At 39.7% G+C, this 20,618-nt stretch overlaps 1 protein-coding gene across 14 annotated transcripts in view; it reads right to left on the reverse strand.

Annotated features, from left to right (window-relative positions):
- Positions 1–20,618, reverse strand: part of DDX60L (DExD/H-box 60 like) — a 117,657-nt gene that overhangs the window by 25,168 nt on the left and 71,871 nt on the right. For 12 of the 14 annotated variants that reach the window (XM_078002415.1, XM_078002416.1, XM_078002405.1 and 9 more), the window contains 5 exons: positions 17,762–17,923; positions 12,952–13,117; positions 11,461–11,617; positions 10,158–10,258; positions 3,247–3,447 (listed from right to left, as the gene is read on the reverse strand). In XM_078002415.1, the coding sequence (XP_077858541.1) occupies positions 3,247–3,447; positions 10,158–10,258; positions 11,461–11,617; positions 12,952–13,117; positions 17,762–17,923 (787 nt within the window). Of the gene's footprint in view, positions 1–3,246; positions 3,448–8,716; positions 9,146–10,157; positions 10,259–11,460; positions 11,618–12,951; positions 13,118–17,761; positions 17,924–20,618 lie in introns of those variants that run through there. The other 2 variants (XM_078002419.1, XR_013417368.1) reach the window with 2 other exon arrangements.

Below are 20,618 nucleotides of genomic sequence, written 5' to 3' on the forward strand. Positions count from 1 at the left end.
TGGGACTATAGGTACATGCCACCATACCCAGCCAGTGAAACTTTTTCTAATAAAGAAACCAAAGCAATTAAAATAGAAACCAAATTAAAAATCTAATTTAATATACTTATGACTTCAAAAACAACTTGAATACGATAAATTGAAAAGGTTCTGAATATGATAAACACTATCAATTAAAAAAAACTATAGAAACTTCTCCTAAAAAAGTAACATATAAGAATAAAGAAAAGGATCCATATACATGGGCAGAAAAAGTCAAGTGACCTACAAAAAAAAAAAAAAAAGCAATCAGTAGGGCCACAGATTATATCTCTACAACAGCAGATGCCAAAGAAAATGAAGCATCAGCAATTTTGAAGACTAATGGCTCAAATCCAATAAATTTACGCCTGGTTAAATTGTCCTTACTACAAAAGAAACAAAAATCTCCTTGAATATGCAGGAACCCAGAAAATAGGTCACCCTCATAAACATTATTATATAAAAAACAACAACAAAAACCTTGAAAGTGTACTACTCTCTCTTCCTGGGAGATTAATCCAAATTAAGAGCTCAAGAAAGGGGCCACTTTTACATAGAACTGGGTGTCACTGTCTTCTGTGACTATCAATAGGCACACACCTGACTCACTACAGGGTTCTGGGGAGACTCTTTGTCTTGGCAAATGGAATCTGATGTAACCGGCCATGATAATGAATATATAAGAATATGGAAAACTTGGCAACCTTACAATGACATTTTATTAAATCTAAATTTTAATGTGAATTATATATTACTCAACATGGGGTTATATCCCCCCCAAAATTGTTCTGATTGAAAACCTCAGGCAAATTTACCAAATTCTGGTATCTAATTCAACATAACTGCATCCTCCTGCTTTAAAAAGCAAACACTTACCCACATTTAGGTAGAAAAGACTGGAACAAATATATCAAAATAATAAAGCAGTTTCCTTTGAGTAGTGGAACTATCGCTTCTTGGCCTTTTGGCTAAGATCAAGTGAGTAGTGGAACTAGGTATTGGTGAGTTTTCCTCTTTCAGCTTTTCTATGGTTCCAAATAAACTTTTATAAACAGGTAATTTTATATTTAAAATATAGTTTTTATTTTTAATATAGCAATACTGTTTTCCTCATTCTTATCTGTAATTGAGTGATACATTTTGAGAACAAATTCAATCTTTCATTTCAATTATCATTCTTCTGTTAATTCTTTAATGTAGAAATTTCTTATTGATCTAATTAATTAAGTGGCAAATGCTGACAACATAACAGAATTTAAGGTAGAAGCAAATCTATTTTTCCACAAAAAATATATAGACAGTCAAAAACAAGTTATATTATCAGTTTTCACTTATACTTGATCTCCTTTATGAAGGAAAAAGTAAAAAACAATATATAAAGAGAATGAAAAAGTTAGCAAGTGCTTTTCCCATTCTTCTCTTTAATGAATACTAAAGCAAAACAAAACAAAAAAAAACCCTAAAACTAAAATCATAAGACCTGAGACTATGAATGATAATAGCTAGCATTTATGTGTTTACTACTAATCGAATATGATGCTAAGAAGTCCTTGACTTGCATTAATTAGTTCATTTAATTTAACTACAATCTATAGTGGTTGTTATTGCCATTTTATGGCTGACAGTTCTGAGGTTTAGGAAAATGTAATTGCCTTATTAAAGTTAAATAGTCAGTAAATAATTAAACCAGGGATGTATTTATGAGTCTATAGCCAAATTCAACCACTATACCACATTGCTTTTCACATATTAAAATAACCCTGGTAATTCTTAGTGCCTTAAGGTCTTTGGTGGTAAAACAAAATTAATTATTTTGTTCTGTCCTGAAGAAACATATAATAATGAAGAAAATACAACGCATTAAAAGAGTGATGAAACTGAAGAGATATTGCTACTGTTGACCTAAAAAATACTGAGGCAAAATTAATATAGAGAGTCCATTTGGGCCAAGGTTGAGGACAGCTGTTTGGGACAGACACACTTCCAAGCTGTCCTAAGGAGTATTCTGCTCAGCTTTTGCTACAAGATTTTTTTAAAGGCAAAAGGGGACAAGAAGTGGGCTGATGATACAAAGTTTTTTGACAGGAGTTCTCATAGTTTTACAGAAATAACATTGATTTGTGATTGGCTATACATTGTTGAACTACAGGGAATGAGGTACGGTGTCCAATGTATGGTGTTTTATGGCTACTTCATGTCAGTTAGCCTAGAGCCCACACAGCAAGTGGCCTCAAGAGGTAATTATTTAGCTCAACAGGGGAGTGAGACACGACTGCTGTCACACCCTGTCACATTCCAATGCCTCTCTGGGCCTGATAATTAAAGGGCACTCACATTCCTCAGATAAAAAGTTTCTTGGCTGGGCACGCTGGCTCACACCTGTAATCTCAACATTTTGGGAGGCCAAGGCAGGTGTGATGATTAACGCTGCGTGTCAACTTGATTAGATTGAAGGATTCAAAGCATTGATCCTAGGTGTGTCTTTGAGGGTGTTGCCAAAGGAGATTAACATTTGAGTCAGTGGGCTGGGAAAGGCAGACACACCCTTAATGTGGGTGGTCACCACCTAATCAGCTGACAGCAAGGCCAGAATATAAAGCAGGCAGAAAAACGTGAAAAGGCTAGACTGACTTAGCCTCCCAGCCTACATCTTTCTCCCGTACTGGATACTTTCTGCCCTTGAACATCAGACTCCAAGTTCTTTTGTTTTGGGACTCAGAATGGCTTCCTTGTTCCTCAGTTTGCAGATGGCCTATTATGGGTCCTTGTGATCACGTGAGTTAATACTTAATAAACTCTTCTGTATACATATATCTATCCTATTAGTTCTGTCGTTCTAGAGAACCCTGACTAACACAGTAGGTGGACTGCTTGAGCCCAGGAGTTTGAGACCAGTCTGGGCAACAGTGAGCCCTCACCTCTACAAAAATAAAATAAAATAAAAATTAGCTGGGCATGGTGATGTACACCTGTAGTCCCAGCTACTCGGGATGCTGACATGGGAAGATCGCTTGAGCCTAGGTGATCAAGGCTGCAGTAAACCATGATTGCACTACTGCACTCCAGCCTAGGTGACACAGCGAGACCCTATCTCCAAAAACAAACACAAACAAACAAAAAGAAAGTTTATTTTCTTTCTCAAGACAGACTTCTAAAAGAGCAATAGACCTGACTAGAGCCAGGACAGTAATGAAGACTGAATTCAGGCAGTGTCCAGCACGGTACCTTTGCCTTGGCATCCTCTGGATCATCTCCCTTGGAAGCCAGCAGCATGAGTCGCAGGACCAGGGTTATGCTGAGAGGGAACTGTTCTCTCAGCTCAGGAACACCGGATGCAAGGAGTCTTTTTATTTTGGGCAATGGGATATCAAAGAAATATACATTTCCAAGCAGGTCTTGACCTCTTCTTCCAGCACGGCCAGACATCTGGAAGCAGCAAAGAATCACAATGTAAAACCTCCCCAAATAATTTCCTATGAAGTCCAAAGATCTATGACTTTACACTTATTATCTGGGGTTGTGTTAAATTGTGCATTTAGTCCTGAAACTAATCTATGTTAACATGGCACTTAAAAATTATAGTGTGGCTGGGCCAAAGAGATAATGAGGCATTGTGATATATATTTGGTCTTCGGCCCCAGTTGCTGGCATATGACTCCTAAAATCCTCGGACTCTCTAATATCTTTGTATGTGAATAAGTTGGCTGATGGCTGGCAGTCTCTAGGCAGCTTCAGGATGGCGATTGGTCACCAGAAAGACGAAGGCATGATTAGAGGAATGGGACTTTCAGCCCCTCCTCGCAATTTCCGGGGAAGGGAGAAGGGCTGAAGGTTAAGTTGATCACCAATGGCTAATGGTTTAATTCATCAGGCCTGTATAATGAAGTTTCCATAAAAACCTAAAGGGACTGTCTCAAAGAGCTTCCAGACAGCTGAATATATGGAGGTTCCGGGAGGGTGGTGTGCCTGAGATGGCATGGGAGTTCCATGCCCCTTGACCCATACCTTGCCCTCACAGCTCTTCTTCTGTTTCCTTTATAACATCCTTCATAATGAACTGATAAACAAAAGTGTTTGAGTTCCATGAGCCACTCCAGCAAGTTAACTGCACCCAAAGAGGGGGTCATGGAAACCCCAACTTGAAGCCAGTTGGTCATAAGTTGCAGAGGACCGGACTTGTGACTGGTGTCTGAAGAGGAGGGAGTCTTGGGGACTGAGCCCTCGATGTGTGGAATCTGATGCTATCTTCAGGTCAGTAATGCGGAATTGAATTGAGCTGCAGAACTGACTGCTCACTTGGTGGTGAGCACAAACCCCCACACATCTGGTCACAGAAGTCTTCTGCGTTGATTGTAGTGATTATTAGAAAGTGAGATAATAGAAAAAGCAGTTTGCGTTTTTCCTCATATTCAGAGGCAGCGTCGTTAACAGATATTCCCTATCATGCAGACAACTGTATTAGGGATTGTAAGATGATATGTAAAAGAAACTTACAAATGGAACCTGCTCTCAAGGAGCTTAGAGTCCATAAACCCCCAACTCTTTCTCACCACACACAGACAAAGAGAGGGAGAGAGAGAGGGAGAGAGGGAGGGAGAGAGGGAGGGAGAGAGGGAGGGAGGGACGGAGAGGGAGAGGGAGAGGGAGAGAGAGAGAGGAATAGAACTAGAGAGTGGCTTAAATAGGGAAAGTTTTCAGCCTTGTTTTCAATCAGACCCCTTTTTGCAAATGAAGGATTCAAACTTCTTCAGTTCTGCTTGGTTGAAATAGTTGAGTCCTGACTGGGTGGTTTCAAGCTCCAAACCAGAAGAGTCTGCTGGATGTTTCTTTCAAACAGCTGGAAGTGGGGAATTCCAACCACACTTGGCACCACCAACAGCAACTGTTCCCTATTTAAGCCATTTTCTCTAACTCTTTTAACAAATAGAGTTAAAAGTAATGAAATTTTAAAAGTGTGCCTAAGCCTCTTGAGATACAAATCAAGTAAACTTATTGAAAGAGACAACATTTTGAAAGGCTTTGTGGAAGAGGTATGTCAAGGACCAACTAATTGCAGAAGAAATAACAGCCATTTATTCAGTGCTTAATATGTGCTAGGCCCTTTGTATAAATTAGTTTTAGGCAGTCGTCATAATAATCCAGTGAGGTAGAGAGTATTGTCAATCCCATTTAAAGATAAAGAAGGACTTCTAATGTGATTTTGAAAAAAAAAAAAGAAGAAGAAGAACAAAGATGAGAAAACTGAGCACAGAGAACTTAAGTAACTTAGCCACAATCCAACAACTGAGAAGTAGCAGATTCAACTAATCCCTGATTTTTTTTTTTATCAAAGTCATGTCCCCAAGGACCACATGAGCCTGCCTCTGGGAATCCTAAAAATGAGATTCCTGAAGATTACATGGTAGACAACCCATGCAAAAAAATGACACCAGAGAAGAGAGCAAGAAGACAGAGATTAGAACGATGGTTAGAAACAGTAAGAAGATTAGATTGATCAGGACAAATGTTCATGAGCATAAGAATATACATATTTTAGATAGAGAGCAAAAGGGATTTTGTTGATAAAGGGCTTGAATATTGCCAACATTTCTATATTTGATCCCAGAGTAGAATTAGCCATCAAATGTTCCCTTGCCAGAAAATGACATGGAGAAAAACGATGCTATCTATCATCTGCGGCACAGAATAGAATATGGGCAAATGATAACCCAGAGGACTGTTAAAGTAGGCCCCTGGCCAACAGACAGAATGGATACCTGTGGCTGAGGTGCTCAAAGTCAAAACAGAACTAGGTAGCCACAGCAGGGTGAGGGAGTGGTCATGCACGCTGTGTTCTCAGAAACAGGTAAAGGTGTCAAAGGACCCTTCCTACAATCAAGCCAAACCAGCTGCTATTGGTGGTGCTAAGATAAACTGTGGTTGAAAATCTCCACTCCTAGCTCTTTGAAACATCTGATGGAAACTTCTGGTTCGGAGCTTGGAAACCATTCAGTCAGGGCTCAACTATTCCAACCAATCAGAACGGAAGAAGTTTGAATCCTTCATTTGCAAACAAAGGATGTGACTGAAAATAAGGCTGAGAACTTTCCTTATTTAAGCCAGACCCTCCCTTTGTTCTTTGAAGAGCCCACTTTCACATACAGTAAAGGCTGAGTTTCTCCAATCTCCAGATTGTTTTTTACAGAAAATAAAACTCTGTTTTGCCTCTGCAGATCTCATGTCCTTTTGTTAACACTCTTATAATAGCCCTGGGTAAAGAATGAAGGAAGGAGGATGCTGGCTACAGAAATCGTGAGACAGAAATCTGAGGGCACCACTGCAGAAGTGTAATTGGATGACTTTTGTAATAGATTAAGCATCAAAAACAAAGGAGAGAGAAAAGCATTAAAGATGATTCCGGAGTGAAAAAGTATGCACAGTAAATGAAGAAGGAAATGTTTATTAAGGACCTTCAATGTGTCTCTTTCCTATTTCACTTAATCCTTACAGAGGCTGTGGGGTAGTGATTATCACAGCCATTCTGGAGATAGTGAAGGAAGATCCAGCAGTTCAGATATCTCACCTGAAATCTCACATCTGTTTGGCAATAATCACCTCATGTCGGCAGATTTTCCATGATCATGGTTTCCATTATACCACCACAACTGAAAATGACAGCCTAGTATAGATGGATGCACATTGTACAGAAGAAATCGTCAGTGCCACAAATACCTTCAGCATCTCTTGTCATTCCTATGCTAATTGTTATTTGAGATACAAATTCCTTAATGGAATTTACAAGAGTACATAACAAGAACAGTGAGAGAACAAGCGCAATCACATTTCCCCAAAGCTGGAGTAATCAAACAAGACTTCAAAGAAAACACATGAGGACAGTTCAATCAGATACTTGTAAAGGGGCTATGATTTCAATCAGGAGAAAGAAGGGAAAGTCTCTAAGAGGAAGAAGGAGAGCAAAGGTCCTGATGAATAAGGCATAGCAGAAATGAGAGGTCAGTTACTAAAACAATTTGTGCCAGAAGGTTCTCACTAGGAAAAAACAAGAAATAAATATATATATTTTTAAAAATCACATGGTGATCAGGATGCAAAGGGCCCTATTAATAACAGCTGGCATTCATTGAGCACTTACTATGTGCCGGGCACAGTTCTGAGTGGTGTACATTTTTCAGGTAGTCCTCATAATAACCTTCTGAAATATAATCATTGTCACCATCGTACAGATTGAGAAACTGACACCTGAGAAATTAACTAACGTGTCCGTGGTTGAACAGCTAGTAAAGAGTAAGGTCAGATTTAAGCCTAGGGAATCTAGGACCAGCTCCCCTATGTTAATCCTTATACACACTCCTTCAGAAGCACTGTGAAGATCTAGCACATAGGTATCTGAGGCAAGACTTGAGCCAGGCCACCAGGGGAGGGGCAGGGCAACAGGCTGGTTTGAATGTAGGCAGAATCAAGGTAACGCTGACATGGTGGTGAAGAGGCCCAGGAAAGGATACCAAGAGACTGTGAAAGCAATAAGGGCATTCTGATGACTAGAGAAATCCCAGGCTTATGCCAATAAGGAGACTTCTGGAGACCCTGGGAGGCAGTGAATGTGTTTTTGCTTATGGGAGAGAAGTGACTCATTAGGACCCAGGCAGCAAACTATAGTAGGCAGCTTTCTCAGTGGCTGCTCCCAGTGATTCTAATAATCACAGCTTCCTGCTGCTCACAGCCTTGTGTAATCTGCTCTCCTTGATTGTTGAAGAAAAGTCAGGAAGGTGAAGCTAACAAGTATTCTCTTTATTTTACAGGCAATAAAGTCCTATGAAGATTGAGTAACATGAGGAAGACACCTAGGAGCAGGTCATGACATGTATTTGACTCATAATAAATGCCATTTGAAGGAATGTATAAATGAGTATACTTTAAACGACAGAAAATGGAAAGACCAAAAGGAGAAAACGGCATGTTAGCAGAAAGTCCACATCATTTTTTTTTCAATTAACACAGTAAAGCATATTATTTGCTTTAAAGACCTAATATAAAATACATAGTTCAGGGGTCTGTATTACCCACTGTGCTAGGAAAAATCACACTCCCATGAGACTAGATTCCTCTATCAAAAAAGAGCTAGAAGGAAGGAAGATGCATAGCTTCATGCCTCCTATTCAAATAGATCTAGAGAAAGAACAAGATTTTGATACAGCTGGACAAAGTCACTGAAGTCAGTTCCTGGGAAACCAGCTTTGGAGACTGAATTTTCTATTTATATTTCTAAATAATAACTGTTGAGTGAGAAATGTAAATCCACAGGTAGATTTTCTTTTTTAAAACTTTAAAGTTTAAAACATAGTAAATGCTTACTTCTAGTTGGAAGATGTGTCAAAATACTGAGGTGAAGTCAAAAAAATGACAGCTAAACTAAGGCTGTAGCTATAAGATCATGACTAAACTGAAATGTATGAAATACTTTTGGTACAAAAGTGCAAGCAGTAGAACTAACATTTTCTGGTTCTCATCATACGACACATCCTTCTAGACAAATTGTAAATAACATGGAAATGCATTTCTGATTTAAGTGCATTTCTCTAAACAGGGGCAACCTGACATTTGGGATGATTAGGCGGTTGTTGAGGGGTTTAAGTGCAAGGTGTAATTCCCAGAAAGGCCTGCCACCTGACCCTTGAGAAACAAACAAAATCCATTCACAGAGAAAATATATTTTATTCTGTCCTAGGAGATAATGCTAAGTCATTAGGGCAGGATAACAAAGTAGTTCCACTTTCATTATGGTCCATAGTAAATAAATGATGTTGGATTTCTTCCAAACAAGTGATTTTGGCAAGGAAGAGATAAAAGGAGACCATAATTCTGAAGGAAACAAAAGTCCCTTAAGAGAAACTTTGCTCACTACATGAAAAGGAGAAAGACTGAAAAATTCCAGCTCAGTGACTTTCTGTTTTTCCTAACAGCACATGGGAAAAGGTGAAATGGTCCATAGCTATACTTGAGAAAAGGAAAATATGGCTTTTAAGGGTGAAACAGCAACATCCTAAAATGTCATGAAATGGAGATAAACTTCTTTTCTCGGTAAAATCACAATCTTCACATTCCAGTCTAGGAGAGTTCACATGATCTACATTTGAATAAGAAAAGAGGAAAATTTCAAGAATAACCAAAATGAAGAAATTTATATTTTATAATTTATCTTTCATATTTCGAGACTAGGAAAAAACTATTGTCAGGTTTGTTTTTTTTTTAGCAGTGTGTAGAGAGGAAGTAATTTTTCTCCCCTTTGACTTGCAATATATACCACATATAGGATGTCACATAAGGAAATGAGAAGATGCTCAGGTATAACATCTTTCTCTTTGTGTCTAAATCTCTGTTATACAGCCCTTCTCTTTTATTTTTATTTTTCTCACTCTCAAACTTGTTTTTCTTTATCTCTCTTTCCTCCCTCGCCTTATAAGACAGATATATTTTTATCCTTGATTTTTAAAAAGTTATCTAGAGACCTCCAAGTAACATTTCTCACTCCAGAAACTCCACTAAAATGATAATGAAAACATTTTTTTAAAAAAAAGCATAGACCCCCAAGAAGGTGAATGGTATTAAAGTTTTGGAATTTGGAAAACAGGCAGTCAATGGCTCCCAAATACTCAATACTTAAACTTGAAGTAAGGAAGTCAAAACCTACCTAATTTAAATGACAGGATTCCCAAAAGACCCAGGAATTGATAATACCAAGTGCCATACACAGAGAAAGGCAAATTAAAGGAAACAGATAATGCAAAGAATTTCAGACCATTTTACATACTCCCAGAAAAATAAAATAAAGGAGCACTATAAAGGATCAAGAATCAGAACAGCTGTATATTTCTCAAGAAATATAAAAACTACACTAAAAACTAAACTACATTAAGATTATTAAGCCAATAAACGCTAACTGTGAGAAAATAGTGAAACAGATAAACCACACAACATGAAGCAACAAGATCTCAGGCCACTCAACTCAAAAATGTTATGCCACATAGGAAGTAAAAGGAAGGACACAAGCTGTAGCCTGTTACCAGATGCGAGTGCCACATGGTTCATTATTTCACACTCAGCCTTCAGCAGTGGGAGTTAAAGAGTCAGAGAGTTACCTGTCTATAATTTAAAGCATCCAGATAGACTGAGTCTTGAGCAAACACAACAGATTTGCATGGCATGTGGATCCCTGAGGCAAGTGTTCCAGTAGCTGTCACTACCTAGGAAAAAAAAAAAGAAGAGTTCATACACAATATAGCATCTCTATAAGGAGACAAGGTCTATTTTCCCCTCCAGTCACTGAACAACTCTTAGAGCTTTAATAAACCACATATCATTAAAACTAACATACTAGCCCCACTGTTCTTGCAGCTGCCTGAGTTTTCAAAGAACACTGCTACTTCAGCATCCTAACTGTTGCCATTTGCTCGCCCTAAAATCATTTTCTCCAAATCTCCATTTGCAGGCTTTTTCTGATCTCTATATAAATGTACAAAAAGACTTCCTGCACCACCATTTCTAAAATAACCACGTTTACTTGTCCCTCCAAGACCTTAAGTATCATGAGGACATGGGCATTGATCTCTCTCAGCCACTGCTGTACCCTCAACACCTCGAAGAGTATTGGACACACAGCAGATGCACAATAAACATGTGTCCAATAAATGCATGAATGAATGAAGAACTAGCATACAAATTTTCCTTAAGATGGGGTAATAATGTATATTCTGGACAACCACCTTCTCTCATTCTCATGTTTGTTTATAGAGGTTTTATCCAAACAGATAACTGATCTAATTAATTGAAGCATAATAAAGTGACATTTTCTTTATTTACTTTCTTAATATCCGTTATGTGCCCAATCACCTATTTAGTGCTAGGTGCATATAGCTGCTCTCTCTTCCTGTCAAATACATTAATATTAACCTGTGTCATAATTATTTCAATTATTTAATGATGAAGAGTAAGCAAAAAGACTTTCTAATTGATATTTATAAACCCATCCAAATTCAACCCATTATTTGCTCATCTTTAAAAGTTCATCAATAAAAAGGAAAGGCTCAAATCACTAAACTTTAGAATTTAACCATAATGAGTACCATTAAAAAAAAGATGTGTTCTGGCCAGGTGTGGTGGCTTACACCTGTAATCTCAGCACTTTGGGAGGCCAAGGCAGGTGGATCACATGAGGTGATACCACAGCTATACTACTTCATTATAAATATTATTTTTCAGTGTATAAATAATTTTTAAACACCTCTAATAAATGGGATAGATGGAGAAGCAGAACAGTCCAGCGAGTTGTAATAAAAAGACACTGGTTAAATGAGAAAAACAACTGGTATAATTTTTTACCTTTTACTGGTTATCCAGCATCATATATGCACAACTTTATTTTTTTAACGCAAAGAAATGTACCTACCCTAATAAGCCCTTTTACAAAGAGTATCTCAACAAACTCTTTTTCTTTAAAATACATGCCGCTGTGATGATATCCAATCCCCCTTTGTGCTAAAGCCTTCAGTTCTTTGCCGTTTCTTGTTAATCGCACTCGTTTTAATACCCTATCCAAAGTCTAAAACAAGAGAGAAGTGTAAAACAATTGATCATGTATTTTATTTAATTTCAAGCTCAATCAGAATCACAGGACATTTTCATGAACAAATCACTTACATCTTGCACACAGTGAGGCTTCCCTTCGACCCTGAACCTACATGTTTTATGACTACAGAAACAATCTGCCCATTTTTGTGAACAGACTATCTCAGAGAAGAGGCACTTATAAACCAAAGGCGAAGATGCTATTGGAGCGGGAGATCAAATGCCCAGGACAGATGAGTAACCGATCTGCTGCTGCCTGAGAGAGAGACTAGTTCTCTACTGGAACCTTGAGATTTTCGAGCAAAGAGAGAGAGACTTCTCCAAGAAGGCAGAGCAAGATCTCTACTCTGGACGCTCAGAGAATTCTTACTTCTCACTGTGAACCACTCAGAAGTCATATCCAACCCCTTTAAAATGTCCATACCCTCACAGCCTCACTTCTAAGAATGTATCCTCAGGAGGAAATCCAGCAGTTGGCAAAGATGTCAAAGGTAAAAACGTATTACAAGAACAAGAAAAAATAATAAAAAATAGCCTATGCAGCCTAGAGTAAGACAACTGGTTACATAAACTATAGTCATCCACATAAATATACACTATGAAGCTATTAAAATAATAACGTAGCTCTATTGTCGGCAAGAAATAAATAGGTAACAGAGGAAAGGAGATTACAGACGAATTTGTATATAACATGGCCTATCTTATTAACAAATAAATACACAGAATGTCTATGTGAGTGTGGACATGCTTGTGACTACAGGCAATAGAAAAAAAATATCTGATAGAACAGTGAGTCTCTCTGAGCTGTGACATTATTTTTATTTTCTATTTTCAAGTACTTCTCCAATGGACATAAATTACTTGCATAATAAAAAATGTTTAAATGCCATACTATCCTTGGATATTTCAGTATCTGTTTAATAAAATGTTTTGAATGTTATATAGAAGGTCTCTGAAATTGAAACTTTCAGTTGATATTATTTAAAATATATTGTGTCATATAAACCCAAACATGACCAGTATTAAAATATATCGAATTGAATTCTAGAATCAGGCTATAAACTAATCCAGGATAATAGAGTGAAATAAAATAAGAGGCTGACATTCACACTGAGCAAGGAAGAGTCACCTATAGAACTTCGGCACATTAAATTGGGATAATCATTGCAAAACAGACAAAATAATACACAGAGATAATCATATTTCAAAGGTATTACAAAAGTCATTTCAGTATTCAAAGATATTAAACAATCACTATGATAAAATGTCACAACTGTAAAGTATTATATTAATAATTCTCTGACGTACTGAGCCTTTGTCCCTGGTAATCTCAGTGTGCAGGGCTTTGACATCAGCATACGTGTGGTCCTCAGAGATTTCCAGAATCTTCAGATTCTCCAGGAAATTAATATATTCAGCTCTATACATTAGTTTTCTTTCCAGTTTTTCAGCCCTCTTTGGGTTTTTTTTAATGCTATTATTTAAAAAAAATAAACTTTTAAGTAATGAAAACTCATATTCAGTTACAGCAAGAAGCCTAAGGCCCCACAGATTTCACTTGGTCATCCGACATTGACAGTAGCTCCATCAATCCTGACTTGGTCTCCCCTTCCTCATGTATATTTCCACCATTTCATCTAGCAGTCAGAGCCCATCATCAGCAAAATCCCCTGTATTTTCTTCCTTTTCTCTGCAAAATTTCTCCTCCTTCACGCCGTAACAGATACCCAGTTCTTCTCAGGAAAATTTCTGCTCCTCAATCTCTTGAGCAGTGGCCAGAGCAAAGTGGAAAAGCAAAGGGGGTGGGGGTGCGTGGCACAGTCTAGAATGAGTTGGCACATCCTCTGATCCCACAAACTCTGGTCTAATGAAGAGGGTTCCAGACAGAAAAGGGTATTTTAAATATTCATACTGACAACAGAGACCCTTCCTGACTAGGCCTAAGAGAAAAATTGATTATACCATTAAATACTCTCTATTTTCATGGCCAATGTCGTTCACTACACATCCAACTTGAAATGTAGTTTCTAATCCTGAAAAAAGACTGACTGAAGAGAATCAGTCACCGAGAAGACCTGGAGCTTCAACATCTCTCTCCCAGGTACTTTTCCCTTCTCCTATGTCCAACAAGCAGAAAAAAGATCAAAGCAGTGGTGAAATCAATAGAGAGCTTGCCCTAGTCTTTAGGAAATGTCTGAATGAGAAAGGCAATGAAAGTTGTTTCAATATTGTTACAGACTGAAAGTTTGTGTCCCCCTCAAAAAAAATTCATATGCTGAAATCCTAAACTCCATGTGTGATATCAGAAGGTGGAGTCTTTGGGAGGTGATGAAGTAATGAAGACAAAGTCTTCATCAAAGGGATTGGTGACCTTATAAAATTGCCTCCAGAGAGATCCCTCGCCCCTTCCACCATGTAAGGACACAGAGAACACAGCTCTCTATGAACCAGGAAGCAGCTCTGTCAACACCTTGATCTTGGACTTCCTAACCTCCAGAACTGTGAGAAATAAATTTCTGTTTAGAAGCCACTTAGTCTATGGTAATTTGTTATGGACTAAGACAAATGTTGAGGGAAGGTTTAATTAGTCTTTCAAAAGTGTTTATGAAGCACTATTACTACATGCCAGGCAATATGCTATTATTAGGGGACTCAAAGAAAAATATGCAGTTCTTTTAAGGGAACTCCCAATCTAAAGAAAATAGAGATATGGAAACAACTGCAATGCAGTGTTAAAATTGATCCAAATGCTTTAATGATTCAAAGTGGAATGACAACAAAAGACAAAGGGTAATAGATCTATCTGAGGGAATCATTATAAACTTCAGAGAGAAGACAGATTTAAAACAAAAGATGTGGGGAAATGAGCAGATTTATGAGCCAACAGAAAGGAAGGCCCTCCAGGTAGGTGCAGTGTGTAGTACATAGATTCAGATGGTGGAGAGCAATTTGTGTGAGTGCCTACCCTTTAACAACTCTAACAAGTAATTCGGAAGGAAGAACTTTGTATGTAGGACAATCTAACTAAATGTGCACGTTAGAACTGATGGCAGCAGTGGCCAATCTGGGGCGGCCACTGCCATGACACTGGCTTCAGTGTGGGCGGCGAGGCCAGGGCTGTGTCCTCCATGGAGCCAGCAGGAGCTGGGAATAGGTGGAAGTCCTGCCCACTTCCAAGTTGACAGGGTGGGAGACGCATTCCCCAGGCACAGCTGTAGCCACCCAAGCTGCAGCTGCAGCTGCAGACCCAGGCATCCCTGTGCTCTTGGGGGCCAGGAACAGGCAGGAGCCCTGCCCTTATGGGCATAGCTGCAGCCACCCAACCCATGGCTGCAGACCTGGGCCTCCCTGTGCACTTGGGTGCCAGGAGTGGGCAGAAGCCCCACCCTCCCTGGTGTAGCTGCAGCCACCCAAGCTGCAACTGTGGACCCAGGCATCTCTGCACTCTCGGGGGCCCAGGAAGGCCCCCTTGGCCCTGCAGGTTTGGAAGCGCCTGCTCCCACTACCTGGCCTCTCTCTGCTCCCGGCCCCTACTGCACAGGCTCAGAAGCGTCTGCTCCTGCTGCCAGGCCTCTCCCTGCTCCTGGCACCCACTCCAATCTCAGAGCAAAGTTGAGGGTGAGCCCAGGTGCTGTCGCAACCTAGCCAGGTATGTGCACGCTCAGGACAGTGCTGACATGCCAGCCCCCTGTTGGCTCGGCCCTTTCCAGACATTGAGTGCCAGTGAGCATGGGAGGGAGGCCAAGGCAGGGGCTAAGAGCAGCTCAGCGCTGGTCTGCAGGCAGCTCTCTGGCACAAACAGCCTGGGTGCCATGAACAGCAGCAGGAGGCAGACAAGCTCTGAGCAGAAAGGAGTGGGTCCCTGGTGAAGTCCCACCTTCAAGCTGGGGAAGGCCTGAAACCTGGGGGCTGGGCTGCCAATCCTGTGGACCGATGTGGGAACTTACGGTGCTTTCTCCAGGCCTGCCCATGGCCACCCATGGACCAATTGGCACACACTTCTTCCCCTCTGAATCCCATATAAACCGCAGACTCAGCCAGACTTGAGGACTCAACAGACAACCAGCTGCAGAGAGGAGCTACTCACGCCAGGGTCTCCTCTCTGCTGAGAGCTGAGCAGACAGCAGAATAACCAGCTGTGGAGGGGAGCTACCCACTCCATGGCCTCCTCTCTGCTGAGAGCTGAAGACTCAACAGGACAACCAGCTGCAAAGAGGAGCGACCCACTCCAGGGTCTCCTCTCCACAGAGAGTTGAGCACTTGACGGGATTACCTGGCTGCTGAGAGGAGCAACCCACTCCAGGGTCTCTTCTCCGCTAAGAGCTCAACACTCATTGGGACATCTCACCTGCAGAGAGAAGCTACCCACTGCAGGTGTCCTCTGAGCTGTCCCATCTCCCAATAAAGCTCTTCTTCACCTTGCTCACCCTCCACCTGTCTGTGTACCTCATTCTTTCTGGATGCAGGACAAGAACTTGGGACCCACTGAATGGCAGGACTAAAAGAGCTATAACACAAACAGGGCTGAAACACGCCCCTTGCTTGCCATGTTATGGGTGACAAGTAGGAGAGACGAGCTGTAGCCCTTCAAGGAGCCCAGACCTAGGAGCTCTCCAAGCCAGGGCTGTGATAACTTCTTTGAGGCTCTGCAGTTCTTGGCATCTCTGGGCACCACCATGCTCCTCAGTGCCAGCCGTGGAAGCTGCTTGCAGTATGCCTGGTCCAGCCCCAGCCTCACAGGAAGCTGGTGCCTGTGCCAGTGCCTGGAGCTGCCCACCCCTCTGCAGCTAGCATGCCTGGCTATATGCAGCAAAGGTGCCATTGGCCACAGAGGTTTCTGGCCAGAAAAGCAACACACATTATAGAATCCCAAAACAGAACAATCGGACCAGCACCTGTACGTCAATAACATTGGAAGTGGTGAACCTGGAACAAGAAATTACACATGAGAAAGACTCCAAAGAATCCCAAATAACAAACAGCAAGGACCTGAACCAAGGCAGAGCCAGTAAGTGAGGATGTAGAGAATGGCAAGGAGAGAAGAAATATTTTGACCATAGAACTGTCAGAATTAATCAGACCTTGGGGAGAGAGGAAAAAAAAAATCACAGCAGTGAAGCTCTACCCCACGCATACAACTGGTATGGCAATTCATTCTATAGGCCATTCTTTTATTTTTAAGTTTTATTTTAAGTTCAATGGTACATGTGCAGATTTGTTATACAGGTAAACTTAGGTCATGAGAGTTTGTTGTACAGATTATTTCATAACCCAGGTATTAAGCCTAGTGCTTATTAGGTATTTCTCCTGATCCTCTCTCTCCCTCTTCCTCCTACCCTCCACCCTCTGATAGGCCCTAGTGTGTGTTGTTCCCCTCTATGTGTCCATGTGTTCTCATCATTTACTTCCTACTCATAAGTGAGAACATGCAGTATTTGGTTTTCTGTTCCTGCATTAGTTTGCTAAGAATAATGGCCTCCAGCTCTATCGATGTCCCTGTAAAGGACATAATCTCATTCTTTTTATGGCTGCATAGTATTCCGTGGTGTATGTGTACCACATTTTCCTTATCCAGTCTATCACTGATGGGCATCTAGGTTGATTCCATGTCTTTGCTATTGTGAATGGTGCTGCAATGAACATATGCATGCATGCATCTTTACAACAGAATGATTTATATTCCTTTGGGTAGACACCCAGCAATGGGATTGCTGAGTTGAATAGTATTTATGTCTTTTGGTCTTTGAGGAACCACCACACTATCTTCCACAATGGCTGAACTAATTTACACTCCCACCAATAGTGAATAAGTGTTCTACAGACCAGGAAACCTCCAGGTTGTACCCTGGGGCATGAATACAGGTTATGGTTAAGTAGGCTGAGGGCCTCCTAGGAGGCCCAGTTGATTCTGATTCCTAAATGAAATCTATCTACACGTATAAGAGGGATTCCCTTCCTCCCATCCTCCCACCCAAATTTACTCTATTTGCAAAAACAAGAACCAATAACAATAACAAGAACCCCTTTGTGGCTCAGGTCTCTAAACATTTCTGACAGTGTCTTGTAAATATTTTAAGTCCTCAGGGGCCAATTTGTTCAAGTAAACATTAATACTTACCACCTTTTTTGTGTCTTCTCCATTTTTATAACTTTTTTAAGTACTTCATCTATTCCAAAGACATAACTATGACATTCAGTGTGGGGATGGCTTTTTGTCTCTATCTTCTCCAGAAAACTGCACACACTTCCAGCTCTTTTTTCCACATCACCATTATTAAACCTTAAAACAAATGGAAATAGTGCTTTGAAAAGACTATGTTTCCATCCATATTGGTAAACCAAAAATAAAATTATAAGCCCCCCCAATCATCTGAATAGACTTCATCCTAGGCCAGGGTACTCTAAAATTTCAACTGAAAGACTGGTTTAAGCCACAATGGGAAGTGGGGGTTCGACATACCTCCCTATGCCCTCCAGCATTAACACCAACACAGACCTTAAGTCTGATAAGAAACATTTACAATCTATTCTCTCTGAAGCCTGCTACCTGGAGGCTTTGTGTGCATGGTAAAACTTTTGTCTCCACAACCTTTTATTATAATCCAGACATCCCTTTCTGTTGATAACTATTTCGACCAATTCCCAATCAGAAAATTTTTAAATCTACCTATAACCTGGAAGCCTCCCTCCCCAACTTTGAGTTGTCCTGCCTTTCTGGACCAAACGAATGTATATGTTAAATGTATTTGATTGATGTCTCACATCTCCCTAAAACATATAAAACCAAGCTGCAGCCCTTCGGCACATGTTCTCAGGATCTCCTGAGGGATGTGTCACAGGCCATGGTCACTCATATTTGGCTCAGAATAAATATCTTCAAATATTTTGGGGAGTTTGATAATATCACATGTCCATCTACCACTATCATCTTGACATATAGTTTGCTAGAAAAAAATGTTTTGGCTCAATATATGTAATGTCCAGTAATATTACACTCATTATAGGCTGAGTTCACCATAGAATTTTTTCAAGTATTACTTGTGAGGCCATGGGTTTACTAGCATGTTTAGAAAACAGACTTCGAAAAGAAATCTTATTTAGCTGATCAGCATTCAATGAGTACACTGAAGAAACAAAGGCTAGGAAAGTCAGTCTACTACGCATGGTAAGAAGATTTGGTATGTAAAAAAGCAAAAGTAATAACAGCAAACAATGACCAAGTTCCAAGCACTATTCTATGTGGCTTAAATATATTAACTAATTTAATCTCTACCACCACGTTATGAGGAAGGTAATATTATCTCTGTTTTGCAGATGAAGAAGTAAATGCCAAAGGAAATTTAAAAACGTCGTCAAGGTCACATAGCCTAGTAACTAGTCAGTGTGATTAGAACCCGGGCAATTCAGCTTCAACTTCAGAGGCTTTTTTTTTTTTTGAGACAGGCTCTTTCTCTGTCACCCAGACTGGAGGGCAGTGGCGCAATTGCAGCTCACTGAAGCAGAGGCTATATGTCTAACTGCACTTCCAAATCTGCCTCCCTGTTCACAGTAATACAAGTTAATATGCAACACCCATATATTACCGGTTGCAAACAGTACCCTAAATGACAGCATTAAATGATTCTTCTTACTGCTTTAACACAAACAAACCTAGGACATCTAGAATTAATTTTCTTTTTTTAATCCCTCTGTTAATCTATGACAAGAGTCCAGTGTAAAAAAAAAAAAAAAAAAAAAAAAAAAAGGCTAGTGAATGGGCCTCAATCAGTCATGTTTTCTACTGATAAGTGTTTTATATAAATTACCTTATTTAATCCACATCAAAACCCAATGAATTAGTTATTATCTCTATTTTTCAAATGAGGCTGCAAAAGGCTAAATAGATTTTCAGAAGTCACATAGCCAAAGGAGGGCAGAGCTGGAATTTAAGCTAAGATTTGACCCAAAGTGTGGGCTCTTAACTGTGCCTCTACATGGGCACCAGTCACTAATCATGCATTTTGTCAGCACCATGCGTTTTTCTAGAGTCCAGATTAAGGAAGGGAAGTTGACCCAGCTTGAGTCTAAACCAACTGTCATAGAGTTCTCAATGTTCCAGAGCTACAAACCAGTGGACTCAACCTAGGATTTCTGTAGCATACTTTCAAGACAATTGGAAACTCCATTAAAGATCTCATTCCCAAACATTTAAAATAACTTTTTAAAAATAATTTATTTTAAAAAGTTAAATGCATATAAGTGCATAAATAATGAATCCTGTTTCTATTCAGATTCCTATCCCAAAGTCATACTTTCAGCCATTCCTCAGTGACATATAGGGGTACATTTGTTTCTAACTAAAATTCAGAGCCACACTGGAAAGTAATCTAGATAGACGTTATAACATGTTGGCAGAATACCTCATTTGTTTACTCTGGTCCAAGCACAAAAGAAGAAGAAATTTTCTTGTAATTCCCCACGTTTGTGACTTCAGTCATACTACTCTTTAACTTCTCTCATCATCATCTTTTAGTTACTGACCACCAGCATGGACTTCGGATGCGTAACAATACACATGTGGCTTAGTGCTACCATTTAACATATCTACAACACCTATGTGTTTGTGTATTTGTCTTTGTAAACAATTTCACATAACCATTGGATCAAGGTGCTGGGAATTTATTTTATACAAAACTTTCATAGTCAAAATAATTTAAAATTCTCTGGGCTAAATAAGTTTTTGGTTCTGATTATTAGAGTGGGTCCAGGGTACACAGTGTTACCCATTTAATGTGTCCCACTTCAGTTCTCTTAATCAATGAGAGATGCTAAATACCACTCAAGGTCTTTTTATTATACCACACAATATCAAGGAAAGCCTCTGGGCTTAGTTTTCTTAGCTATAAATTAAAAACCAACCATTCAATAAATTATGAATGCTTTATGTGTTTTACGTCTGTACATAAAAAATGCAATTTAGTTCCTATAGGAGCATT

This window comes from Macaca mulatta, chromosome 5 (assembly GCF_049350105.2).
Source record: "Macaca mulatta isolate MMU2019108-1 chromosome 5, T2T-MMU8v2.0, whole genome shotgun sequence".
NCBI lineage: Eukaryota > Metazoa > Chordata > Mammalia > Primates > Cercopithecidae > Macaca > Macaca mulatta.